Source organism: Neolamprologus multifasciatus, chromosome 2, assembly GCF_963576455.1.
Source record: "Neolamprologus multifasciatus chromosome 2, fNeoMul1.2, whole genome shotgun sequence".
Classification (NCBI taxonomy): Eukaryota; Metazoa; Chordata; class Actinopteri; order Cichliformes; family Cichlidae; genus Neolamprologus; species Neolamprologus multifasciatus.
Window position 1 is genome coordinate 25,297,726 of NC_140440.1, and position 25,280 is coordinate 25,323,005.

At 43.4% G+C, this 25,280-nt stretch overlaps 2 protein-coding genes across 5 annotated transcripts in view; one reads left to right on the forward strand and one right to left on the reverse strand.

The window, feature by feature from the left end:
* The first annotated feature begins 312 nt into the window (after positions 1-312).
* fgf16 (fibroblast growth factor 16) lies at positions 313-6,215 on the forward strand. Its single transcript, XM_085170934.1, has 3 exons — positions 313-1,502; positions 2,874-2,977; positions 4,770-6,215. Exons 1-3 carry the CDS (start codon positions 1,229-1,231, stop codon positions 5,013-5,015), a joined length of 624 nt encoding a protein of 207 aa, XP_085027060.1. The 5' UTR covers positions 313-1,228; the 3' UTR covers positions 5,016-6,215.
* A 2,292-nt stretch (positions 6,216-8,507) lies between these two features.
* Positions 8,508-25,280, reverse strand: part of atrx (ATRX chromatin remodeler) — a 34,141-nt gene continuing 17,368 nt past the window's right edge. For 3 of the 4 annotated variants that reach the window (XM_085170796.1, XM_085170814.1, XM_085170822.1), the window contains exons 25-34: positions 24,375-24,525; positions 24,190-24,290; positions 23,311-23,419; positions 22,988-23,165; positions 21,301-21,492; positions 13,846-13,995; positions 12,064-12,180; positions 10,836-10,931; positions 10,632-10,760; positions 8,508-10,127 (exon numbers count right to left, since the gene is read on the reverse strand). In XM_085170796.1, the coding sequence (XP_085026922.1) occupies positions 9,903-10,127; positions 10,632-10,760; positions 10,836-10,931; positions 12,064-12,180; positions 13,846-13,995; positions 21,301-21,492; positions 22,988-23,165; positions 23,311-23,419; positions 24,190-24,290; positions 24,375-24,525 (1,448 nt within the window). In that variant the 3' untranslated portion in view covers positions 8,508-9,902. The remainder of the gene's footprint in view (positions 10,128-10,631; positions 10,761-10,835; positions 10,932-12,063; positions 12,181-13,845; positions 13,996-21,300; positions 21,493-22,987; positions 23,166-23,310; positions 23,420-24,189; positions 24,291-24,374; positions 24,526-25,280) is intronic. The other variant, XM_085170803.1, reaches the window with a different exon arrangement.

The following is a 25,280-nucleotide window of genomic DNA, read 5'->3' on the forward strand; positions in this document are numbered from 1 at the left end:
TTAGTTAATTAAGTAAGAATCAGAAATATTTCCTCCCCGAGAATGGCTATCTGTCGTGTTTGGTCCTTACTCTCTTGATGTATTTAGAAGTTTTCTGTGCTGCTAAAGTGACTGTTTAAGACTCTGCACCAGTCACATTTAATGCTACATGTCATCAGCATTTGGATTTTCCTTCTTTCTTTCTTTTTTTTACACCCCCCTCCACCCCACCCCTTCCTTGCCAGTAGTAGAAGTGGTTAAGCTCCTGGTTTCGCTGGAGCACGCTGCAAACGTTGTGCAGAGGGGCAAGGAAGCACCTGCTTCCAAGAGGAGGTGGAGAAAATGCTCTCGTGAAAAGCTCCAACTGCAGTGGTTGGCACTGAAACTTGTGCGGGAGGTTGGATTACTCCGAAAGTATGCACAGGTTATTTTGATAATCTTGTGTGTGTGTGTGTGTGTGTGTGTGTGTGTGTGTGTGTGTGTGTGTGTGTGTCTAGGGTGGGATGGGATGGGGGGTGAATGTTTCTTTGCGGTTTTCCTTTGTGGCTTCCAGGAGTCTGTGGTGTGACTCAAAACCCAGTCAGTGTACATTATGGATTGCCTTTGTGGTGAAGTAGTTCTCACAACTTATGGTGCATTTTCGGCTTTACGCCAGCTGTCATTTGTCTTTTGGCCATGGTGATCTTTGATTCCGCACCACAAACTTTTACCAGACTATCTTTGCCCTGAAACAAGCGGTGCGGTTTTATCCGAAAGCCACGGAGCGCAAAACGGGGGAACTACGCGAAGAAGATACTTCTTGACCGGGATTTATTTGATCGGAGGATCAGATACGGCTCTCTGAAAGGGCAGAGACACGCACGCACGGACAGCGGCACCATCACAAGTAGAGAGAAAGAAGAAAAAAAAAGTTGGACTGAAAGTGCACATTAAGTAAAGCAAACTGATGCGCGTAAGAAGGGATGCCAGCCAGGCGTGGCTTGTGTCTGAATATCCAATGTGAGAATGCGTAGGGAGCATGTATATAATAGAGTCTTTCTATTTGATAAACACAGATATCAAACTCATGATTGCAGCAAAGCACCATCAATAAACTGAGAGGACGGCGCTGATTTGGAGGAGCAACGGCGCGCTGCGTGGTACGCTTTTTGGCGTGCATGGACCGGACTTCTGTGAACTTTTCTCTCCTTCCTGAATTTATCGACTACATCCCAAAATACCTTCGTTTAATTTGACAGCTGTGCACACAATGGCAGAGGTCGTGAGTGTTCTGGGGACGCTCGGCTTGGATTTACAAAGCACTCTCTCTTCGGTGGGGACTATGCCCGTAACAGAGTCCCCCATAGGGCTGAATGAGCGACTGGGGCAGATTGAAGGCAGAGTGCAGCGCGGGTCGCCCACAGATTTCGGCCACCTCAAAGGGATCTTGAGGCGGCGGCAGCTCTACTGCAGGACCGGCTTTCAGCTAGAGATATTCCCCAATGGCACAGTGCACGGGACAAGACAGGACCACAGCAGGTTTGGTCAGTATTTCTTTATTCTTTGATCTATTATTTGGAGACAGAATTTTATTTTAATCTTTACCGAACTATTTTTAATACCCCATTTATCTCCAAAACTGTAAATGAGAAAGGGGTAAACTTTCCCCCATACATATATACCCGGTTAAGAAGGGGTTTTATCAAGAAGTTTCTTCTGAGCGTCTCCGGTGAATACTCGTTCGTGCGTCACTGTCACCTGGCGCGAGGGCACACACCTTTTTCTGGCAATCCCCGCTGCGCGTGGGCCACAGGTGTCTCTAATCAGGCGCAAACAAGCAGCGAGCGCGCGCGTCCTACAGCGACAGCAACAACAGGCTCGCAGGCTGTCGCGCGCGCAGGTCAGAGGGTTTTCTCTCGTTAACAGACGTTATTTCACAGCAGGAAGCACAGGTATGTATATGATATCATTAAAAAAATAACAGTACTTGATTTAATTCTAGTCTCGTGGCCTGTTTTTATTATGTTTGTATTAACTTTACAAATAGAAGGTTGAAAAACTGTGTGCGGCTCGCGCGACACGCGAATCAAACGAGGTCAGAGGGCAGACTCGCACATGTCCCGCGCAGACTCGTCACAGGTGCAGGCCGGGCGAAAACGGGTAAGGGGAAAAAGGCGGAATATCTCTAAATTAAAGCGTGACCACTGCGGAATTCAGAGAAGGTTTAATGTTCAAACATGAGCCAAAACGAGCCGGTTTTAGAGACATGGGTGGTCCGCGTGTGTAAAGTGCAAAGGTCTTTGGGAGACCTGCGTGGTTTTGATTAGAGGGGTATGGGACACACCCCTCTTCAAAAAATAAAATAAAATAAAATAAATAAATGAGAAGGATCTTCTCTGTCATCCTCTGGCATGGGATGATGAGATGGGGACCAGGTGGCTGTAAGCTGGCCTCTCTGCCAGTCAGCACAGGCAGCTGGATCCTCTCTGACTAACCTCCGCATCAACAGTGGCTTTTAATTTTACCAGTTGTTTCCCAGCCTTTGATGTAGATGTTCGCTTTATTGTAACTTCCTCCGAGTCAGCGGTTCACTAAACAAGTAACCCACGTCTCAGCTTCATAAAAGCGACTTCACAGCCTGCGGGGGAAGTCCCAAAGGCAGGATGAGCGCATTTATAAGCTATTAAAAATCTCATAGGTAGAAGGAGAGGCAGCCCTTCGATTGCTTAATGGCCTTAAAACGGCAAATTTTCAAATGAAGTCTGGAATAGCTGCAGGATTTTGCATAAAATGACAGCAAGGACTGGTCTGCAGTCAGATTAAAAGAGGCCACCTGCTTGCGTTCTTTAGGGGTGATCACACTGAGTTTGTGGGCTTGTCTCACCAGTGTTTCCATGTTATGTGTTTGACCTCAGGTATCCTGGAGTTCATAAGTATAGCAGTAAGTCTGGTGAGCATCAGAGGGGTGGACGCTGGACTCTACCTCGGCATGAATGAGAAAGGAGAGCTCTATGGGTCGGTGAGTCAAAAACCCCTCCTTTCACTTCACCACCCCTCACCGTCAACTTCTCTTAAAGAATATACTATCGTCTAGTCATTCCCAAGGAATTAAACTTTCCTTCATTCATGTGTCTTTCTTTTTTTCTACAACACATGTCAGTACAGAGCTATCAAAACGTTTAACAAGGTTCCCATAGGCAGCAGATGGGCAAAAGCACAGTCAGACAAAACAAGTATGTTTCCTATTACTTATACTTGTTTTCTGTGTGAGGGGAGTCGAGGATAATCAGTTTTCAGAGCAAAAACCGACCACTTCATTTCGTTTTGAGATATGCGGAAATATTTACATATTTTCCCAAAGTGGAGACGGGAAGGGCTGACGTTACTCTGGATGTGAGCTGTGTGTGAATTTGGTGGAGATTGCACCTCCCTGCTCTTGAGTTTGACCTGCAGTGCTGTAAAAAACATAGAAGAGAGATCTGGTAGTTTTTCCAACAGCCTCTCTTTCCGACCGACACATGGTGCATACCTGCAGTCACAGGGAGAGGAAAGGGAAGAGATGAAGACAATGAAGGGGAAGTATGTGAGGCTTTACCTGTATCAGGTGTCCCAGGGCATTACCTGAGGGGCCTCTCAGGGCTTAGACTACCCCGCACCTCCCCCGAGCATTTCGAACAGAGGCTACTTTTAAGCACGGCCATTATGTAGAAAGTGCAGATATTGTTACTGCATACTATCAGAGTCTGGCTCCCATCCTGGAGCTTTGACCCGGGGTGGTGGTGGGAGGCGGTGATTTGGGGGTAATTGCACACCTGACTGAGTCACCTGACTGACAGAGGGAGCCATGTAGACATGTCTGAGTCTGAAGGGCCAGGGAGGGGAGGATAGCGGGTAAAAGGGTGCTTCCGTCCAACAACCACCAGACCATGACGAGCGTTTGATCCGATGAGGTTTGCGTGTGTGTGTCTGAGAGAGGATGTGCACACCTGTGTGTGTATTAGGATGGAGCTGGCCCAGTCATGTGCCCTCTGGGCTGTGTTTACAGACAACAGCTTCACCACACAGCCGCAGCCAAGCAGAGCCTGACAGCCAATCAACAAAATTGCTTCTGGAATAAAACACGGCAGTCTCGCACAGAGGCTCTGAGTGTGTTAAAGGCAGAGAATGAGAAATATTTCATGTTCTGTAGATGTCTTTTCTACCAAAAAACATGAAAAAGGAAAAAGAGCAAGCAAACATTAAGAAGTGGTCCTCCGCTGAAACCCTTTTACTTGACAGGGTTCGACCCTCTTTACAGACCAGCAGAGGCTGACTGGTCTTGGCAGGAAAGCAGCTCAAACACTGATGTCTCTTATTGTTCCCACCCATCACCCAGCCAGCATGCTCTCACCTGCTGAACCCACAGCCATCGCTCATGCTGTTCTGTCAGTGAAGGCTGAGGCTTTGAAAGCTGCTCTGTATATGTGTGTGTGCATGTTTGGTTCAGAGTTGGGGGTGGAAGACGTCCGCTTGGCGTTGTCGTTGCATCACAGGGAGGGGAATAGTTCTCCATGCACAACGAAAGGTTAACAGGTCTGCGGAGCGTAAAGTGAAAATCCGCTTCCACTTCCCTCCTTTTGTCATAATGAGCACCTGCCTAAATGAGTTTCCACTGGTTCATTTCCACTTCTAAGTGCACAGTGTACAATAGTTAATGACAGACGTAAGCTGGTGCATCAAGAGGAGAGGAATCTGCATGCGAAGCTCAGTCTTGACTGCGTTTTCTGCAAATGTTTTCTGCATTTTCAAACCTGTTGTTTCCTCTCCTGCAGAAGAAGCTGACAAAAGAATGTGTGTTCAGGGAGCAGTTTGAGGAGAACTGGTACAACACCTACGCTTCAACTCGGTACAGGCACACGGACACGGGGCGCTTCTACTATGTGGCTTTAAACAAAGATGGTTCGCCCAGGGAGGGCGGCAGGACTAAAAAACACCAGAAGCTCACCCACTTCTTACCCAGACCAGTGGAGATTGAAAAGATCCCTCAGGAATTCAGGGATTTATTCCAGTACAGGTGACCAGTGCTTGCACTGGGAGAGCTGGTTGTTTCTGAAGGAACAGAGATAAAAGACAAAAATGAGGGGGCAGGGGAGGGATATTGTGGATATTTTGGACCTGGTACAGAACTGTTTACCTTCACCCCCCCCCCCCCCCCCCCCCACCCCACCCAAGGTTACCATGTTTGCATCATCTGTGGCGGACTTCAGAGAGGAGCTAAAACTCTCTTATAAAACCACTGCTATCATGGACAAAGGAGGCCCTCATGACTGCCCAGCTGTGGCTGAATCAGGAAAATCAAATCAGGTGCCATGTTTTCTCTATAAATGCATAACAGAGGTTCATGTGTAGATACTGAAGAGGCAAAATGGGAGTGGTCGCTCTTGATGGTTTTGGCCGGGACAAGGAACAGTCAACGAGAAGTGACTTTTAGGAGCTAAGGACATAAATCCCTGCATGATGTCACAGTGTGCACACTGTTATGGCAACATTAAATGTAAAGGAGAGGGAAGGAAAGCACATTCCACATATACAGCAGAGACGTGCAAACTTTGTGCTACATGTTTGTTAAGCGGTAGTTTGGGATATGTGAGGAGATTGTCTTTGAGTTAGCTACGAGCAAGTTTTGTTTCAAATAAAAGACAAAGGATGGGAATAATGTCTCCGACTCTGGGATCAATCGAACTGCACTTACTGCACATCCCAAGTCTCAGCGTCACGCTCGGTTGGTCCGAGTTTAAACATCAGATTAAATTCAAACAAACACAAAAAAGCTACGGGAATTTAATATGCAAAAAACAAAAGCAGTTAAGCTCGGGCTAAAAGCACTTCTCCAACTGGGGTTGTGAAGACTAAAGAAATGGGTGTTCTTTTTAAGGATGATGACTTGTAATGTTCAGAGCATCGGGGAACATTATTAAAAATGCAAGCAGCTGAGGTGTACATATGGGTGTTCCTATTTATGAGATGTACAATATATTTATTTTCTACATATAAAGTATAAATGTAAATCTATATATTTATTTATTGCAAAGACTTTATTTTGTAATGAACTTGAAGTTATCTGGACTGCAGATTCTACTGAATTGACACCAAAAAAAGCAAACAAAAAATGAAGAACTGCAATGAAACGTGACAATAAAATTGTTCTGCTATCGAGACGTCATTGTGAGAGACCATTTTTGCTTGCATTAAAGTCTGTAACAATTAAAACCAGATATGTGAATCCTGCATGTCTTTCCTGTTATTTCAACCTATTGTGGCAAAATATTTCACTTTTAGATGCTTCTATCACTTTAACATATTTTCACTGACATTAATGCCAAGAGAGAAGGAATACAAGGTAAAAAATAAATAAATTTAAAAAAAAATGTCAGATTCTTTCCCATACCAATTTGCCCTCGTAAATCCCTTACCAAGTGAAGGGTTACATTATCAAGTAATGTGCACAGGCTCTCTCTGTCTCCATGAGGTCTTAGCCAGCCTACATCCACCATACAAAATCAGATTCCTTATGCAACCGGATCCCTAATTGGCTTTACACATCAGCGTGGATTAAGAGCAGTGATTGGTCGTTCACTGCAGGGGCCTCACGGTCTGGCCCTACAGCGGGTCTTTTCAACGGACAGAAACAGCTGCATGCAGTGCGCAGAGAACCAGCGGGGATGTGCTGCAGACCTGGAGTGGTGGTTCTGGAGTTAAGTGAGGATGGGATCAACATTTCAACATCTGCAATAGTTGTAATGTTTCTCCACTGGCAGATATCTGTAAGCTGGGAGAGCAAGCTCCCCTGGGGGGGAGGGAATGGAAAAGTCAAAGACATGCAGGGGGAAAACCCTGGCAGGCTGAGAAATGAAAACAATACCAGCAGAGGGGAAAAATAGATGAAAGATTGAAGGGAGAAGAGAGTGGGACAAAAGGCACTTTGCTGTGGGTGTGAAATACAGGGACGCTGCATCAGGATGAATCAGCATCCCAGCTGTTAAAGGAATAGCCGTAAATTTTGGGAAATGATTTGCTCTCTTGCCAAGAATAAGTTAAGAAAACGAATACCGCTCTCATATCTGTCATAAATAGGAAGCTGAAGCCAGGAGGCAGTTCATTTAGTTTAGCATAAAGCCTGAAAATTTGCCTCGTAGTAAGTTGACGTCATACACCATATTCAACCTTATAGCCTCACCATCACCTTTATAGTGTTTTTGCTATGATAACCTAAAGTAAGTAGGTGCTGACTGGAGCTTCAGATTTACACTACTGTGCAAAAGTCTCGAGCCACACCTCAGTTCAAGGAGCCAGACCACTTTGTATTTTTCTCTGGTCTTGAGTAATAGTTCTCCAGGTTTTTTGAAGGTCTTTTAAAGTTCTTCTTTGGCGTATTATTGGCTTTTTTTTTTTTTTTTTCATTTGAAGCCGTTCTTAAGATTGCCAAATTACACAAGAATTTGACTGGAAACCAGTGGCAGCTGATTTTTATGGAAGGACAATTCAAATTTGAAATGTTCAGTTCAAATTGCTGTCAATATGTATGAAAGAACAACAGCGAGTGTCTCCACAGTGGAGGCTTTGTCATGGTTTGGGGCTGCATTTGACAATGCAGCAAAAGCACACCCAGATTACAAAACACAGTGAAACACTATTGTGGTGGGGCGTGGTCTGCGGTGGCGTGCAGGGAGGGCGGACGCACCTGCACGGCATCCGCAATCACGCCCGCCAGGTTAAAACACGGGGACTCAGGTGTGTGTGGTGATGGGATGTGTGGTGAGATATTAAATAAAATGGCTGAGAACGCTAATCCCTGGACCCGCCGTGCCTTATTCTTGCCACAACTATCAGTCATGGATTGGCCTCCCCAGAGCCCGGACCTCAACATTATTGAAGCAGTTTGGTCTCACTTTGCAGAGAAGGGAACAAAAGACAGCCAGCAGTAAAAGAAGAGCTTTGAATGTCCTTCAAGCAGCCTGGAGAACTATTCCTGAAGGTGACTTAAAGAATGTACAAGAAAACTGCCTGAGAGTGCTCAGGCTGTGTTAATGAATAAAGGTGTTTATAACAAACACACCTTGTTAAATAAACCTTGTTAGAACTGTACAAACTGCTTTGCCTCATTTTTCTTTTATCTCTTTTACCCATTTCCAAACCAAATATAAAGAAATGGCAGGTGGCTTGGGACTTTTTGCACAGTACTCCAACACAGACAAATCTTAAGTGGTAACAATTCTGTAACACTTGGCAAGAAAGCAAATATGCACGGTTCACAAAAATGTAATCAAAACCATTTCCTGCCTATTAGTTGTGCATTTGTTTCATGTGTATTATTCCCCATCAGTCTCCACCCAAACTCTCCTGTCTAATAAGGCATAACATGCAACGATCATCAAGGTGGAGCTAATCAGAGAGAACAAATGTGCAACCAGCATTCCTCTTTGTAAACTCAGCGAGGTGAATCAGTGGCAAGTACTTCAATCCCTTTAATAAAAAATAAAAATAAAAAAAGACTCCAACACATGCACCGGTTATACTTTTGGTCACTTTATTAAATGTTATATTAAATACTTATCAAGATAATAGCAGATCAGATTCATGGCAAATCATGTTGGTGTATTCGCTAACGTAAGAACATTCTTAGACAAGGGCAAAAAACGTTTTCTACATTTATGAAATACACCTTGTGCAAACACAGGAGTCAATCGGAGACGGCAAGTCGTCTCTCCGTGAGAAACGTTCATATTCCTCATGTTCAACAGCTACACCAGTTTAAGCATTTAGAAGCATGAATGTGCCAAAGTAGAATACAAGTAGTCTGGGGGCCTGCCTGGTGAGACTACAGTGTCCAGGAGAGCATTTCTCACAAAGCAGAGGACACAAATCAGCCAGGTATAATAAGATTTCCAGCCTTTACTCTGTCAATCCCATCTGGAAACGCATATTTCAAACGCTGAAAGACACTGAAAGGTAAAAGTTCTGGGCCCTCTGTGACACCTGGCTGAACCGCCTCCGCTTTGCGAGACCCGGCCTCTCACCCAGGCTCGGGGATCAACACAAGTGGAGCGTAATGAACGAGACGCACGGTGCTATGCTAGACGACACGTGACAATGAGGATGACGTTACAAAAGGGTCATAGGAACTGGCAGGCAGTTTCTGAACAACACAAGCATTCCGTTACAATGTTCAGCGACAACTAATGTAAACACTTAAAAGCATAATAGAAAAGATTCTCAACAAACCTCAAATCTTTACAGAGCTTTTTTTGTTTTGTTTTTTTAGCAAATCAATAAGGCCATATTTTTTTTTTCCCCCAGTACCCCCCCTCCCCCCTTTTATCAGTTTCTCCCATCTTCCAAAAAGAAAGAAAGAAATAAAAAGCAGGACTTGCAGCACCAACAGCTGTCTGCTTTGCTAGATAAAGGTGGAGGAATCTACTGGAGTTCATCGTCGCTTAGCGCTTTGCATCAGAGTCCTGTCACCAACAATACTGGTCCCACTCAGGTGTAGTTAGGCATTTAAAACAGTATAAAAAAAACTGAGCTGGAAATAATAAGGAAACCCTTTTTTAAAAAAGGGCAAATCAATACAATGCCTCAAAGCATTGGGGGTAAAACTTTAAATACATAAAAAATGAAGATATAGAACTTGAATAACATTAAGGCGGTATATACATTTTTTTCCCCCTCTCCTAACAGACATTTCACACAGTCATTTATACATTACATCCTCTCAGTGAGTTACAGAATAAAGCACTGAGAGTCTCTCTCACTTGAGGCTCCAGTGGACAGCAGTCCAGTCTCAGTCTCTCACCGACCCTCTGGCTCGTTGCATCTGTGTGTTTTGAGCTTTTTTTTTCTTTTCTTTTCTTTTTTTTTTGGGGGGGGGGGGGGGGGGGGGGGAGGGGAGGGGAGAGAGAGAGGACCTACAGGCCCTTGGAGGGGCCAGGATTTTTGCCCATACCCTGATGGCCGCCCAGGCCGTGGAGCTGCTGGTAAAGAGTGAGCAGGTCCATCTGACTGAGCCCGCCGGCTCCCATCATGCCATTCTGCAGGGCCAGCTGGTTTAGGTAGCTGGCCTGATTGGCCATGGCCAGCTGCTGCTCCTGCACCTTCCTGTTGGTAATCAGCTTCTGCACGTACATCATCAACTGAAACACAGACATTGAAAATTAACACAATTCAAAGGTAAAAAGTACACTTTGCCCTGTCACGGTTTAACACAATGACAACAATTATAGGAAGAAGTGAGGGTGGCGGTCCCTTATCCTTGTTAAAACCCAGCTCAACAGCTGACATCAGAGGTCACATATAGTGGTGTCTCTGAGCTGTAGTCAAGGCTGAATCAGAGCTTTTAAGAGGTCAAACCACCTCATGCTTTCACAGACAGACAGTAAACAGAGATACTACTCCCACGCTACCCTTTTTTCTTGGCTGGTGCAGGTAAACCGGTATAGCCCTCTCAGCACAAAATGTTGTGATGCACAGTGATATTATTGCCAGTTTTTGGCCTTTTGACTGTTTGGTCATAATGGATTCATTTACAAATTACCCTGTTTAACCACCATCGATAAACTAATGAAATTAAACTACTGTGATGATTTGTTGGCGTCATTCAGTTGTCTGTTCTGTCTCGTATACAGAGTGGCTCTTACCGACTGCTGCCTGTTGAGGACATCCCTGTAGATCGCTTCCCTGCGTTTAAGCTCTAGCTCCACGGTGGCCTGTCGCCCCAGAGCGACAGCCTGGACCTGGTTCTCCGTAAGCGCTGGGTTCTCTTTCCACTGTGGTGAGAGGCAACAGTCATTAAAACATACAGTGATCACTACAGATCTGTAAAGTGATTTCAAAGACCTCACCACTCTGCTGATTATATCTTCCAACGACTCCCGTGATAAAGACTTCAAAGCATTTGTAGCCTCGATGACTTTCTGTCTGCCCTGGTTTATGAGTTCCTGAGCAAAAACAAAACAAGGCAGAGAGAAAACACATGAGACGAAGGCAGGTGATCTTTGCTTGTATTCACTGTGTCGAGTACTTGGTGCCAAACAATAGAGCAATATATTCAGCTGCTTCTTCAGTGAGCCTCTCTCATCCATCACAACTCCCCCAGAATGTTAGTTAGTGTTAATCCTTCCCTTTCAGCCATGATAGCACCAGTTCTCCACCCGCTCAGGAGCACACCTTCAGGATCTTCAACCTCAGGATAACAGAGTGAATGTAGACGCAGCTTAATAAAAATAATATCACCACTATGACTGATCAGCCTGCCTTTGGGGAAACGAGACAGGAAACCTCTGAGCTAGTTGGCTAATAGCAGAAGAACTTCAAAATAAAAGCAGGGACTCTCCCAAACAGATGGCAAAGTGAACAAAACATTTAAAAAATGCCAGTATCGTATTGTATTGCAGTATTGTATCCTATGTATGGTAATCTTCAAAATACGTAACGTCAAAAGGTGAATCATCTCCATCTGTGCAGCTCCACAGAAATTCTTCTAGCTTATTATTTGTATTTACAGCCCGCACATTTACTGTAATGTTGAGTCTCACTACTTCCAGCAACAACCAACAAAAAAAGATATAAGCTGTAACTGATTAGCTGTGCCCAGGACCGCACAGCAGACAGATAAAGTTTACGACCGTCTAATACAACAGTGAAAACCAAAAGTAGTCTAAATATTAGATTTTCATTAATCGGATGACCTGATGCACGATACTGTGTGTGCCGGATATGAAAGCATGTGTCAGCAAAATCACTTTTGACCTCCAAAACCTGCTTTGCAGAGTCTACTGCTTCCCGCTTACATAATGTCTCATGTGTGATTATTTAATTTATAAAGACAGCGTATAGTAGTTTAAATTTTATTTCCATAAAAAAAACTAAAAGTTCTGTTCACTCCATCAGTTGTTGTGCATTAATAGCTGCAGACGTTGAGCAGCGTGGGGCAGAGTTGGGCTGATCTGCTACCAGGACTGCTGTCACAATTAGCTGTGGGGTTTGAGAAATGTGAGTCGCCATGCTGCGGGGGGAAGGAGCGGGACGGGTGTGAGGCAGCAGTGGTGACATGTGGAGCTCATTACTTACCTCCAGCTGCTGGTTGGTCATGGAGGGCAAAGCTCCAATGTTGTAGGTGAAGTAGCTGGGGTTGTTCATGTCCGCGTGAGCGTATGCCGTCTGGTAGTTTGTCCTCATGGACATACCCTGAGAGATGAAAGACAAGAGGAAGAGACAGAGGAGGGAGTGAGGAAGCAGAGGCTAATTACGCAGGTGTTAAGAGCCACTGAGGCCATGATGGGAAAAACTAAACAATCGGCGAGGCTGATGAGAGACGACGGCCCACTTTGTCTGTCATATTCAGTCGCACATTAATGTGATGAGGTCTTCACTTCACGTTGAGTCTTCATGAAGTTTTCATATCTACACAAATAACTCCAAAAGCAACAAGCTGTCCAACATCAGCCTGCTCCCGCGGTATTAAATATGTGTGTGAAAGTAGTGACCTGAAGTAAACAGTCTTGTCCCAGCAAAGGCCAGCAGGATGCCGATGTTTGTATGTAATTGAGTCTCTGCTGCAGATGGTTTTCCCGTGCCCTGTAATCTGGCCATCCGGTATGCAAAGGCGGGGTGTGTGTCTGTGTGTTTGTGTGTGTGTTGGGGGCCAGCAGGGATATTTGGACCTGGTCAGAGACAGGTGTGCAAACCTAAACAGTACAAAACTTTCAACACACATTAATCTACGCACACACACCTCTTTAACTTTAGCAGCATCCTCCGATGCTCTGCGCCTTTCATACGTTTTCACACAGACGGAAACCAAATCTAGCCTTTGCTTCCAAAATTCAGTATCTGAAATCTAAATTTATGGCATGAGCCTCGGTAAGCTTTGTACCAAGCTGAAGTCATCCCAGTGAGAACCAGGGCTCTTGGGTTCAATTTAGTTTTGGGCTCCCAATCGCATTCTCAGTTTTTCCCATTTCCCTGAGTTGCAAATGTGATATTCATACATGCAGCCCTCTCTAGCCGCCGCCAGGCCAAACCTTAAGTTGTGAAGACATTAGCAGAGCTTGGGTTACGTTCCAGTTGTTTCTCCTGCAAAGCAGGGCGTACAACACGATACCGAACAACCTCTTGATGATGACGGTGACCATTTCTGCTCTTTTGCTCAGAGACAGATTGAAGTGATGGGAACAGACTTGAAATCCTTAAATTTGACCTCACTCAGTCCCCCCCCCCTCCCCCCCTCTTTACTGCGACTGGGAACCCTCTGTTCTCTTGAAAAGCAGAAGAGGCTCCAAGGGAAAATCAGCTTAAGGCATAGAGGGCAAAGAAGGGTAGAGTGTGTTGGAAAAATAATCATTAGTGTGAATTAGAATCTAGGATTACTCGAGGGGCGTAGAGGAGACCTGCTCTTGTTCTCTTACAATTTACACATCTCAAAATAAACCCCACTAATTGCCCCACAACAAAGTGAAGGAAGAGGGGGGACAGTTATGTGTGTGAAGAGGACAGGAGTCCCTAAACCTCTGTGGTCTTACAGTAAGTAGCGCTGACACTGCTTAGACAGCCTTGGTGATTTGTACAGCAGCTCACTAGCCTGATGGTGGGCCAAAATGACCATCAGCGGAGCAAGGGGGAGCCCCTGTCATCTGCTTACTCTGGGTGATGAGAGGATTATACAGATCCAACACTAACTCGCACATCTTGACAAACAAAAGCGGGGCCCTGGTTCACCTCACACATTAATGTCAATGTTCTGGAGAGTGACAGACCCGAGGCCTAAGTGCTGTACACGTGGCCCTTTGATTTTGGATCTGGTGGATTTGCTGGTGTGCGTCTATATGCATGCGTTTTCTGCTCGCCGCCTACCTTTTTCTCTGCTTCATATTCAGCCCAAGCAGCCTTGCGGTCCTCCTCGCTCAAGGCTTCCTCCTCCTTGTGGTCCAGCAGGGAGTCGTGCTCATGGTAACACACAATCTGGTCCTTATTGTTCTGCAGCATCTCAGCCAGGAAGGGATCCTACATCAAGGAAAGATGAGAAAAAATATGGTCACGGTGGGTTTGAAATCATCATCATTAGAGGGGAAGGAAAGATTACTGTGGAGAAGCCACAGACCTCTTGAGCACTAAAGGTTCCTCTATATTCAGACCGCAAAGTACAAATCCTTTTTTAATTACACAGGATTTCATGTGATGTGCAAAGAATGCAGCAAGAATACGCATGAACAGAGGTGCATATTTGCTGGATTAAAACAATGTGTTTCTCAATAAAAATGTTCTGTGAGCTCCAAGCAGCTCTTTCTTTTTTAAAATATATTTTGCTTAATTGGCAGTTTTTCCACATTCACTTGAAATTAACTTGTTACATTCAAAAGTGACTGGAGCTAAAGCTCTTTTTCCATAAGCTCCATCTTTCTGTCTTTATCCACTGACCTGTGATGTCCCTGAACGATCAATCTTCAGGACTTTTCTTTAAACTCAGCAACATTATCATCCACCTTACTCCTTACAGTTATTCCGAGGACCTGGTCTGCAATTAAATATGGCCAGCAGCTCACAAGACTTTTTTTTTTTTTAAATTTGGAAACAAGAACACTCTTTTCTCCTAACCCCGTGGTTAAACTGGAAAACAAAACGCATGTGGACTCATCAAAGTGGCTACACCAGATCCATCATCCATACAACGTGTACATGGTCTTTTTACACAGAAGCCATGAAGCATTTATACAGGAAATGACTAGCATGTGCACTTATGTTGCCAGTAGCGCTACCAGCTACCAGTTCCTTTGAGTAAATGAGCGCACACACCAAAATTGACATTTCAAACTGCTGCTACGCAATGCAATTTAGTGTTTTTTCTGTTTGTCACGCATTTGACTTTGAATATTTGTCATCTATGATTTAACGGCAACAGCTATATGGAGTTCAATTAGGGTCAGAAGTTTTATGCATGTGAAAAAGTGATTTGAAACTAAAATTCCAAGTTTTAAAGAACAGCAGCTCAAACAAAAGAGTAACCCTCAGATTTTTGACACTGCCCCCTAGTGACAGTAAACAGCTACAGCCTGTAGACAACAGTGCAAAGCTGTGAGTTGGCTCTGCAAACCATGCTAAGCCCAACTTTCACAGGACTGGCTACAGGCGACAACCCCAAGTGAAGCCTGGCCATCTTGTTTTGACTGTGACCCACTCAAAGTGGATTCATTCTGTTGCACACACACTACCAAAGCAATGTGCATTTCATGAGAGAATTAAGAGTTAAAGGACTACAAACAAAACAACGTATGGTTAAATGTCACGTTGAGCAGTCAATAATATAATTTTTTTAAACCAACATTTTAGCCCCTTAAAAACAGAAAAGGTTCCAGATGCAATGCTAATTTGTCTCTACAGCACCTTGAATCTGCCTTTTTTTGCAGAAACCTCTTAAGTTACTAAAATTCAAAAAACACCAACACTACATTTAAGGCATCAAATCTTCTCTTAAAGCAGATTAGCACACGCTCAAATGTCAAACAACTCCAACAGTGACCTGAACGCACAATTCGAGAAAACGTGGAAAATTCTGTTCTGATACCAAAATAAAAAGATAAATACATTTATTTTTTCAGCACATGTGTTTTGAGGTTTCCATGGCTACACTGTTATTGAAAACAATACCTGTGAAAAATTAAGAGTTGAGCCAGGCTTCGCTCACACAAACATGGTTTAAATTACTCTCTGTGCAGCATGTTTGCTTTTCTTTGTCTCAACTTAGCTTTACATTAAACTGGAACCTTGCAATCTGGAGACGTCATACAGAAGTTGCATCATTTCAGCTCCACGCGAGCCAATTCACAGAGGGGCTCAGCCCTCCTCCCTTGCTCTTCGTGCTCTCAAGCTGAACAGTGACAATGGGTGAGACGACACAAACAAAATTAATCATCAATATAGTTAGCAGTAAGGAAAAGGAGGGTAAAAGAAACCCAAAAGCCCCCGGGAAAAAAAAACGATAAAATTAATAGTGGATTTCAAAATAAAAAGAACAAGAGTAGTAATATGCAAGAGCCTCTCTGACTTCAGAGAGTAAAAAACAGGTGGCTGAAACAGGTAGAAGCAGACTGGGACACGGTGTTTCTCAACCCTGCACACCACAGCCTCCAACACTTGGATCCTGAAGCCAATTGTGCTCCTCATTGACATGTGTTTATGTTTTCCAGCCATCACACTCAATCAGGACAAAACCAGGCCACCCCTGAACAACCAGACATTTCAGAGCAGCAGCACAGGCAGCGATTCAACTGCTGCTTTACTCTCTAATTAGGACATAAAAGCACAGAAGAGCCCGTTGGTCTGACTTGGATAAAAGACACCCATCATGGTTCGTTCTGCCAAAATAAGTCAGCACGAGGTCAATTAAAGGTCACAATCAAGGCCACCACAAACACTTGGGATGCAGCATGCACGGCTCAAACAGCAGCATTTTACCGATTTAAACATCAAACTGAGTCTAGTGGTAAAGCTTTTATCTCGCTGCTGCTTTGTCTGAAGGGCAGATAGCAAAAGGTACACAACGACTGCTGACAGCTTTGCATCAGTCCTTAAAATAATTAAAACCAACACACACCCTGTTTTCTCTGCTTAAAAAGAAATATTACTGCTTTGCTGAACAGAAACATAATTTTGAAATTCTATTTGAATTTTTACATTTATAATTACCCCGAAGGTTTAGGTGGCAAGAAGAAAAAACAAAGCTACCAGCTTGTAGCGTGTAGAGAATGTGAGGTGTTTTTATCCAAATGAATGAAAGAGTTTTTCTGACTGCTGGTCGAGTAACGGGTCAGTGGAGCTGCAGGTCAAATGACAGTATAGGCGCTCCCACTGGAACACGGTGCATTCTGGGATAGCCAAGTAATCCCTACCAGCAGTGGCTCTGGGGTGGTCCGGTCCATCTCCCATCCTAGTGCTATGTGTGCGTGTATCCTGAGGCGGCACTAATGACTGTAGGTAACCTGACCTATGCTATTGTCATCTGTATGGAGCTGCATGTGGAAGACTATCAATTTACTGCAGGGGGGTTGAGGCAAAAGACTGCGGGTGGGCAGATGCTCAGAGTGGGCGGTAAATCAGCCAATTCAACTCTATTTGAATGTTTTCTCCCTTGTGAGAAAAGCACAGGGGAGACATTTGGTGTGCGTTTGCTCAGACGCAGCACTGGAGGTGGCAGGTAATGTCTGCAGGCGACCTCTAGACGTTCCTCAGTTAGGACACAAACTGCTCAATCGTAAGAAGATCCTGATAATCAGATGTTTCAAATCCAAGTACAGGAAGAGCCTCTGTAAATGCAAACTGAACCAGTACTTTCATAAGAACCTGCATGGTCTACTTACCAAACAAGGCTTTCACTAAATTTACCAATGCATGAGAACCTTTCCCAAGGCATGCATCCTTTAAACAAAATACTTGCACATGTATAAAAACGGCTCTCCTGCCAACAGTTCACAAATTATGTAAAGGAGCTTTCAAACGCGGCTGCCTCACACATCACAAAGATGAAAACTTGGGAGTCCATATAAGTGGGCCTCATGTAGACTTTACTACTTGGCACAGAAGCCTACGTATGCTTTACCAACAGATTTTAGGTGGCGCTTAACTGTAAAGAGGTATGATGCCATTAAAGAGCCGCCTACATAACAGGCAGCAGTTCTTTGGCCACATTATCAACTTTCTGAACATTTTCAAGCATGTTAACTCCATTACCAACATCCTAAACGATCAGTTAATATGTTGACAATGAGGTTTCTATTATACCTGTCATTGCCACAATAGTAAGCCTCCACCAGGCCATAAAATATGAAGGATGAAAAGGGAAAAAGTTTAACACTTAGACAAGAAAAGAAAGCAGCAGAGCAAAAGAAATCCTCAGTTGTTCAGTTACAACAACTATTCCCAAATTGTGCACGAGTCTTTAATGCACAGGTGCATCGGCCATAGCAACTAAGGGGGCTAAAGCAGGATCGCAACAGCAGGAATGTGAACGTATGGGATATTTCTAATACCTAAACATTCAGTCCAGTCAAAACTCTCTCTCCCCACCAGCTGCACATAAGTGACACACAACTCTACCAAGCTGCACTAAACAGCTTCTTCGCACAAATGTGCTCAACTGCTGCTCTTGTACCTGACATCAGGAGGCCGCCCCTGCCCTTAAAACCATGTTGTCTTTACACCCTCTGGGGCCCAAACACAAGTCAGAGGGTTTATCTAGCTGTCAGTCAATTAACAAAGAAACAAAAATCATGCATGTCATAAAGGGCTAAAAAAAGACAATAAACATACCACATTCCAATAAAAACAAGCCTCAGCTAGCAGCAGTGAAGGGTTCGCTACAGGAGACAGCCAGCTGGAGTGGAGGGTTGAGAAGGGGGAGATGAGAATATAAAAATAGGAATCAGTCTCTGAACAAGCCTGAGGTGAGAAACGGGTGGGAGACGAGAAGAGGCAGACTGCTGCTCTTTTCAGATTCATTCATTGGCTCCAAAGTCTGGCTACAGTCAGAATAAAGATGCCAATGCACTTCGATCAAACAGCTCTCAGGTCAGTCAAACAGTTTCAGTCTCAAAATCTGGAGTAGAGAGAAAGACTTTATGCTGTTTCACACGGTGATTTGTAAGCTGTGGAGTGATGAGAAAACGAGTGCAACTCTATGAATGACTGATCAGTCTCAAATGACTCACTTTATCAATACAAGCCTTTAATGACAGATGAATATTCTGCCCATTGACTGGCAATGCCACAAGCAAAGTCAAAATGATTTCCTGTACAAACACCTACTGCATATCAATCATACCGAGAAGGATTGAACATAGAAAAGACAAATAAGTCGGAGTCTCTAAAGGTGGTCCCAAACAATCAGAGTATAGTAACAGAGGTCTGATGATGACTTCTGATTCCCCCCACCACCACCTGCAACCACTTAATTTCTTGCTGTAACTATAATTAGTGCTCTCTCCACATCCAGTACAAGCTCAGGCATGTTTTCTAAAAGCAGGCAAAAAGCACTCTGGGAAGTAAAAGAAACCGTTTATCCAAGGAGAGATCAGCCTAACTGAGGGCAGGTAATTTACAACAACAGCATCACAAAGGACCTCTGTAAACTACCGATCATTCATGTAATGCTTGAAGACTATCTGGGGGAGATTTTTTTCCCCCTTCCAAGGTCAAAAGTTACTTCCTACCTCTAATGAGACAAGCATGGTGTGCTTTATAGCTCCAGTCTGCTCCTGTCTATACTGTAGTTTAGGCACAGCCTGCCCACGGCCTTTCAGCGTTCCTAGCAGAGCCTAATGACCACTGTAGCCATGACCTGCTGAGAGCACACCAGCCGGGCCGAGAGCGTACAATGCAGAGCACATCTGCACGAGATGCTGGAGACTTTTATAAAAATTGTTCAAAGACTACCAACATAACTTTAAGTACAAGTGGTAGCATGTTAGATGGAAGTGTGTGATGAACAGGAAGTAGGCAAGAGTGTCTAAGAAAGAGATGGGTGGAGAGTAAAAAATCTCATGTCTGGGCTGAGAGGGCCTTCTTTGTCATTAGCGGGAAGCACGCCTGCTTCCTTTGTCTCCAATTAGTTTTTCTGAAGACTAGAGAGCCATCTTTAAGAGTGGGGTTTAAATAATGACCTTTCATCATGCAGGGGGAGGCCAGGGGGCGAAAAAAGAAAAACAACTTTACTGAGTTCACTTTGAACATTTGGAGGCAGAGAGGCGAGTCATAGCAGCAGATGGTCACAAAGATGGCAAAGAAAAGAAATGGCGTGGATGGAGGAGAGAGTGGGAACATGAGTAAAAGTGCAACTATAAGTACAGTATGAGGGTTGAGGTAAGGTCAAGTTAAATAAATATCCATAACAACGCTTTGCAGAAAAAGAGCTAAATATCAGCTTCTCTGTGACCCAAGTCTTTTCTGCGTGGAAAAAAAACCCTGCGCTTCACAGTGTGAAGAAATGGGGGAAAGAAAGTACAAGCTCTCTCGTTCTTGGCTGAAAATGATGGAGGGTGTCTGACTCATCTTCACATCATTCCAGATGGCAAATTCCTTCCGTAATACTGCAGTCCTGCTGCCACATCATAGTTAACCCCTTGGCCAAAAACAGGTTGGCTTTATAAGAGCTTGTCAGCTTCTCCGTCTTTAATACTGTGTCATATAAATGTCACTGGGCTCGTTAAAGATCATACACATCTAACAGGCCGCAGCTCAGTGAACACATCTTTCCTCTTCAGATCTCCAACTGTGCTCTGCTGCGCTCTAAGTAGGCTACTCTGGGTTTAGAGGAATATATGTGGTGGGAGAAATTATAGCAGCTGCTCACTGAGCGGATTCTCACACTGCTCCTACCTGATAATACTCATCAAGAGAGTGGCAAATGCAAATTATTCTGTTAATGTCAATAAAAAAAAACAACAAAAACATTTTCCAATGAAGGTGAACTGTAAGGACTTTTCTCCAATGAAAGAGCATGCAAGCTGTATATACAGTGGTTTGTTTTTTTTTTTTAAGCCTGTCTGTTTACAAGTTTCTGCAGAGTAACCTGGGTCAAACCAAAACAAAGAGGTAAAACCACTTAAGAAACAGATCTGAATAAACCCAGAGAGTTCAAAAAAGGGAATGAGTGGGAAAGGAGGGGAGTAATTCAAAGATCAACAGAGAAGTAAAAAGCAGCAAGGAATGAATGAAAAAAAAGAGGAGTGCAGGTTTATGGCAGGGCAGCAGGAGTGTTGCAATGGGAAGACTATTTAGTAAATAGCAGTAAACAGACAGATCTGTGCAGCTGTGCTGGGCTGGATGGCCCATGTAAGGGCTGTGTTCTTATTAAACCCCAGGGGGCCAAAATAGTGACACTGCACCTGCATTAGAAGAAGAGAAGAGGCGAGGGCAGGATTATGAAAGGAAACGAGAAGAAATACTGAGATCTCAGAAAGAGGCTAAGCAGGATACAAGCTGGCATTGGATTTAAATAACAGTTTATCACTGAAGTGCAAAACTTCAAAAGGAAGAACAAGCTACTCGCTGAAAGTATGGAAAAAAAACAAGCTTGGCATTTATAATAGCATCCTGTGCCATGTTTGCTGAAGGAGAAAAAAAAAGAAGCTATTTTACTACTGTTAATAGGTTTCAGCCTGTTTTCAACATTTCCTTCAAAGAAAAGCATGAATTCTCAGTCAATGATTCATCAAAGCCAAATTACATGTCTGATTTATAGTCAATTTATAACTTAGGGTTAGCGTTACTGAAAGCCCACCTTCTCGATCTAAATACATACAATATATGCATCTTCACCTTAGGAAGCATGGGTGTGGCTTTCTTGCTCTTCTTTTCAGAGGGATCATCCAGCAAGTCTGGCTCAAAGGTGTAGAGTTCGGCCAGCTCGTTCATCGTAAAGTGCCTCTCAATCTGCTGCTGGTCCACAACCCGGAATGACAGAGACTGTTTGGTTACCTGCCGCTCATAAATCTTCTCCTCCATTGTGCCCTAAAAAAGGAGAATGAAAAGAGATGAACAAAAAACAGAGGTTTAAAAAACATCAAGTGACCCAGGAGTCAATCAGAATTACACAGGCACATCACATCCACCCTATACTGGATGAACACAGAGGCATCAATATCAAGTGCAGCACAATGCAGCAAGAATTCCAAGTACAGTTTAGTGAGTTCATTACCAATCTGCATTTCCTAATGAGGTAAAATGATGATTTAGGTCATCAATAGTTTGCCCAGCATGAATCCAATTCTATTGTCTGCCATACTCAAAGAGGTGTATTAGCCTAACAGCTCAACACAAATTGATGCAGTTATTTGGAACTAGAACCCGAACGATTTTCGCCTGATAGCAAATATTAACTGACCAGATTTATTTGCTTTTCTATTGTATTTTTAATAGTCAATAAATTAAAATTGCCAACTCTTCATTTAAAGAGATGGGAAAAATGCCCTTCAGCAATGTTTTGTGTTAATGTTGCATAGTTTGTCCACCAGAGGGCACTCTGCAACAGTAAATAAGTAAGTATACAAAAGAAATGTAACAGAAATCTGTCTGTTTAGAATGTTTGAAAGGAAAAACCTTAAAAATTGACCAATATACTGGAAATTCAGCCAACATCGCTTATACATTTGCCATCACAGGAAACTAACTAGCATGCTAGATTTCTTCGGTCAGCGCGTAGCATTTGGCTGATTGAAAGGTAAGCACTTCAAGCTATTTTACACTCACAACACACTAGCTAGACTTTAGAAAAAGTGTCTCATATTTCAGCTAAATTCAAAATGGTCAGAGTGAAACCAAAAGTCAAAAAGTTAAACAGAGTTGCCCGAACACCACCTACAGTTCAATGCCTCAAGTCAGCAAACCCACAACTTCCCAGCCCACCGATGCTGCATTAGTCACCTAATTAGCCACGTATTTATCGAAATCTATATATAAAGTCAATATTGGTCCCAAAAATTCAACAGCAGCTCATCTCTAGCTGAATTTCACAAGTCTTAATTGTTGACACCTTAACCTTCTAGGACCTGGTGTCCACATATGTGGACATCACATTTTGGGTTGTCCGTACCTAAAAACACTAATTTTTCTCTACAAGGGCCTGTTCTATCAAAATTTAAAACGAATGTCCTCATATGTGGCTCTCATCTTTCTTAGAAACAAAAATCAGGTTAAAAAACAAAACAAAACAAAAAAAACTGGCAATTCTTTGTTTTTACATTCATGAGGTCCCAATATGCCCAAATATCAAGGGGAAATTAAAAATGCATGCCATGGAAGAGCTCGGGTCTTAGGAGGTTAAACCATTCTTATACTTTATTGTGGCTTTTCAACGTTTGCTGGCTTTGCTGATAAATGTTGTAAGCCACAATTTATACAGAGCATCTTGCATGAAACTGTTTATACTCATGAAAGTCTTATACCTACTTGCTCGTTATTGGAGGCTAGTTTACCTGCAAATGTATTGACTTTTATTAAATTTCACCTGGGCAAGCAACCTGTAGACGTAGACAGTCTTAAGCTGCCCAAAGCGGTAAACCCTGAAGATACTCTGGATGTCATAAGATGGATTCCACGAGGCGTCGAAGATGATGACCCGATTTGCTGCCACCAGGTTGATGCCAAGTGAACCAGCTCTTGTAGATATGAGAAACAACCGGCCTCTGTGTATGAAAATGGAACAACAGGAGACACATCACAATTATATCCTGTGTCACATGCAAAAATGTTGCTTTAAGATTCTCATGCTCTTTTTTTGCAAAGTCGCTGTCATCATTTTGCATTTTGTAAACACAGCAAAGACGTCACCTTGTGTTACTGGTGTCATTAAACTCCTCGGCCCACTTCTTCCTGGTGGTGGCATTGGTAGAGCCGTCCAGACGATAGTAGTCAATGTTCCTGAACCACTTGCCTTCACCTTCACAAACATGAGAGGAACGAAATCTGATTTGCCATCTGCCATCTACGTTCAACAGAAACTTCAAAAGCACATGTATCTGCGTCAGTGCTGCCTTTTGCTTGTCAAAGGGACTTAGTTTTGGTATTAACAGGCAGCAGATAGATGGCTGTGTTGGTTAGAGGCCAGCCATGTTTAGCCTTCAAGATGGCCAACCCAACCCCTCCCACCAGCCTTCATAACCAACATTTCAGCATGTTTCCAATTACGGCACTGTGATCTTTTCATTACAAATTACAAACCCTTGAGCAAACATTTTTTGTCGAATAAAAAGTCAAGGTCTAATCATTTTCAAAATGAAAGCAAAAACAGCTGCTGAAGTTTAATTAGGAACATGACCTTACACCAGCGGCAATGTGTGTGTGTGTGTCGGTGTGTGTTTAAGAGTAATAAGCACACCAGCCTGTGTAAGAATACATGCTGCATGTGGGTTGACTTATGAGTCGAAAACCTGCATTTCTATGGAAATGCTTCATCCTTATCCAAGGCTCATGTTAAAAAATTTTAACACAGTTTCTCTCATACATACATACATACACTCACTCACACACACGTCACTTTAAAAAGCGCAGTGTAAAACCACAAAAATGAATCTTGGGACAAAATGAAGCTTGCCAATCTCAACTCGCTTATAATACTAAACAGTGCTTGGCTAAGTCTAGCAAGTCAGGAACAGGCCATAGGTTCATTTTTGCATAGTGTAATGCTATGTAAAAATGCCCAAAACATACCTTTGTATGGAGAAATTTTCTCTTCATCTTTAGCTCTGCAAGCCAACTCTAAGAAATCCTCAATCAGATCCAGAGAGATGAGAGACTGACTGAACACCAACCTAAAGACAAACACAGAGACACGCCTTGCAATGACACTGCAAACTGACAAAGGCTACGCTTGCACACAGTACAAACACACTTACACTTTGTCGTCTACTTCCTCAGCCATGCGCAGGATCTCAAAAAGCAGCATTATCTTCCCTGAGTGCTCCAGGATCTCAGCGTCAGCCTCCGTGACAAACTCCTTGTGCCAGTCAGCAGTGGGACTTCCTGGTGCGGAGCCAGAGGGCCGAGCTGTTTATAATACAGAGTTACAGATTAGCCTACATGCATCTGACAACAACAAGCCTGTAACAGACACTGAGCTTCCAAAGCTGAGGCGCACTATTACATGGTTGTCTATTGTGTTACAGTGGTAAAGTGTGTGAAAATGATTCTTTTTATTTTGTTTTAATATGTCTGTAAACTCAACCAAGCACTTAATACCTGGATACTATTAGTGATTCCAAACTCAAGCTTCTACTGCCACTGCTAGATCTGCATATGCAAAATTGCTTTTTTTGCATAACACAATGATGCCAATATCATGCTGATCATTTTGATTTGATACATTTTGAAGTGATTAGTGGACCTGGGTAGTAGATGATCATCCTAACATTTCTGGCACTGTCATAATTTTGTCCCAGACCATCTTCCATTACATGACAGTTACAGCTACCTTTAAACAGCTCTCTCAGTATTATGCAGTACAACTGCTGGTGCATGATATAGTGTACCTTTGGAGTCACGGCCAGTCCCACACATGTGTACAAAATCAAGCACTTAACCATGCAGTCTGCCTTTACCAACATTTATGAAAGAACAAGTCCTTCTGAAGAACGTGGTACTGTAATAGGATGCCACCAACGCAACAAGACATCTTGTGATCCCCCCCCATTTTCCACGATTAGCTGTAAGTGGTGTTACTGCAAAGTGGAAGTGTTTAGGAACCACAGCAAGTCATCCACAAAGCAGCAGACCACAAAATGCTACAGAGCCGGGTCATCGAG

Bases quoted from the DNA above. Each gene is read 5' to 3' on its own strand.
- fgf16 (XM_085170934.1), top strand. From the start codon at position 1,229: ATGGCAGAGGTCGTGAGTGTTCTGGGGACGCTCGGCTTGGATTTACAA. The intron at 1,503-2,873 runs GTCAGTATTTCT...GTTTGACCTCAG, and splicing joins ACAGGACCACAGCAGGTTTG to GTATCCTGGAGTTCATAAGT. The intron at 2,978-4,769 runs GTGAGTCAAAAA...CCTCTCCTGCAG, and splicing joins AAGGAGAGCTCTATGGGTCG to AAGAAGCTGACAAAAGAATG.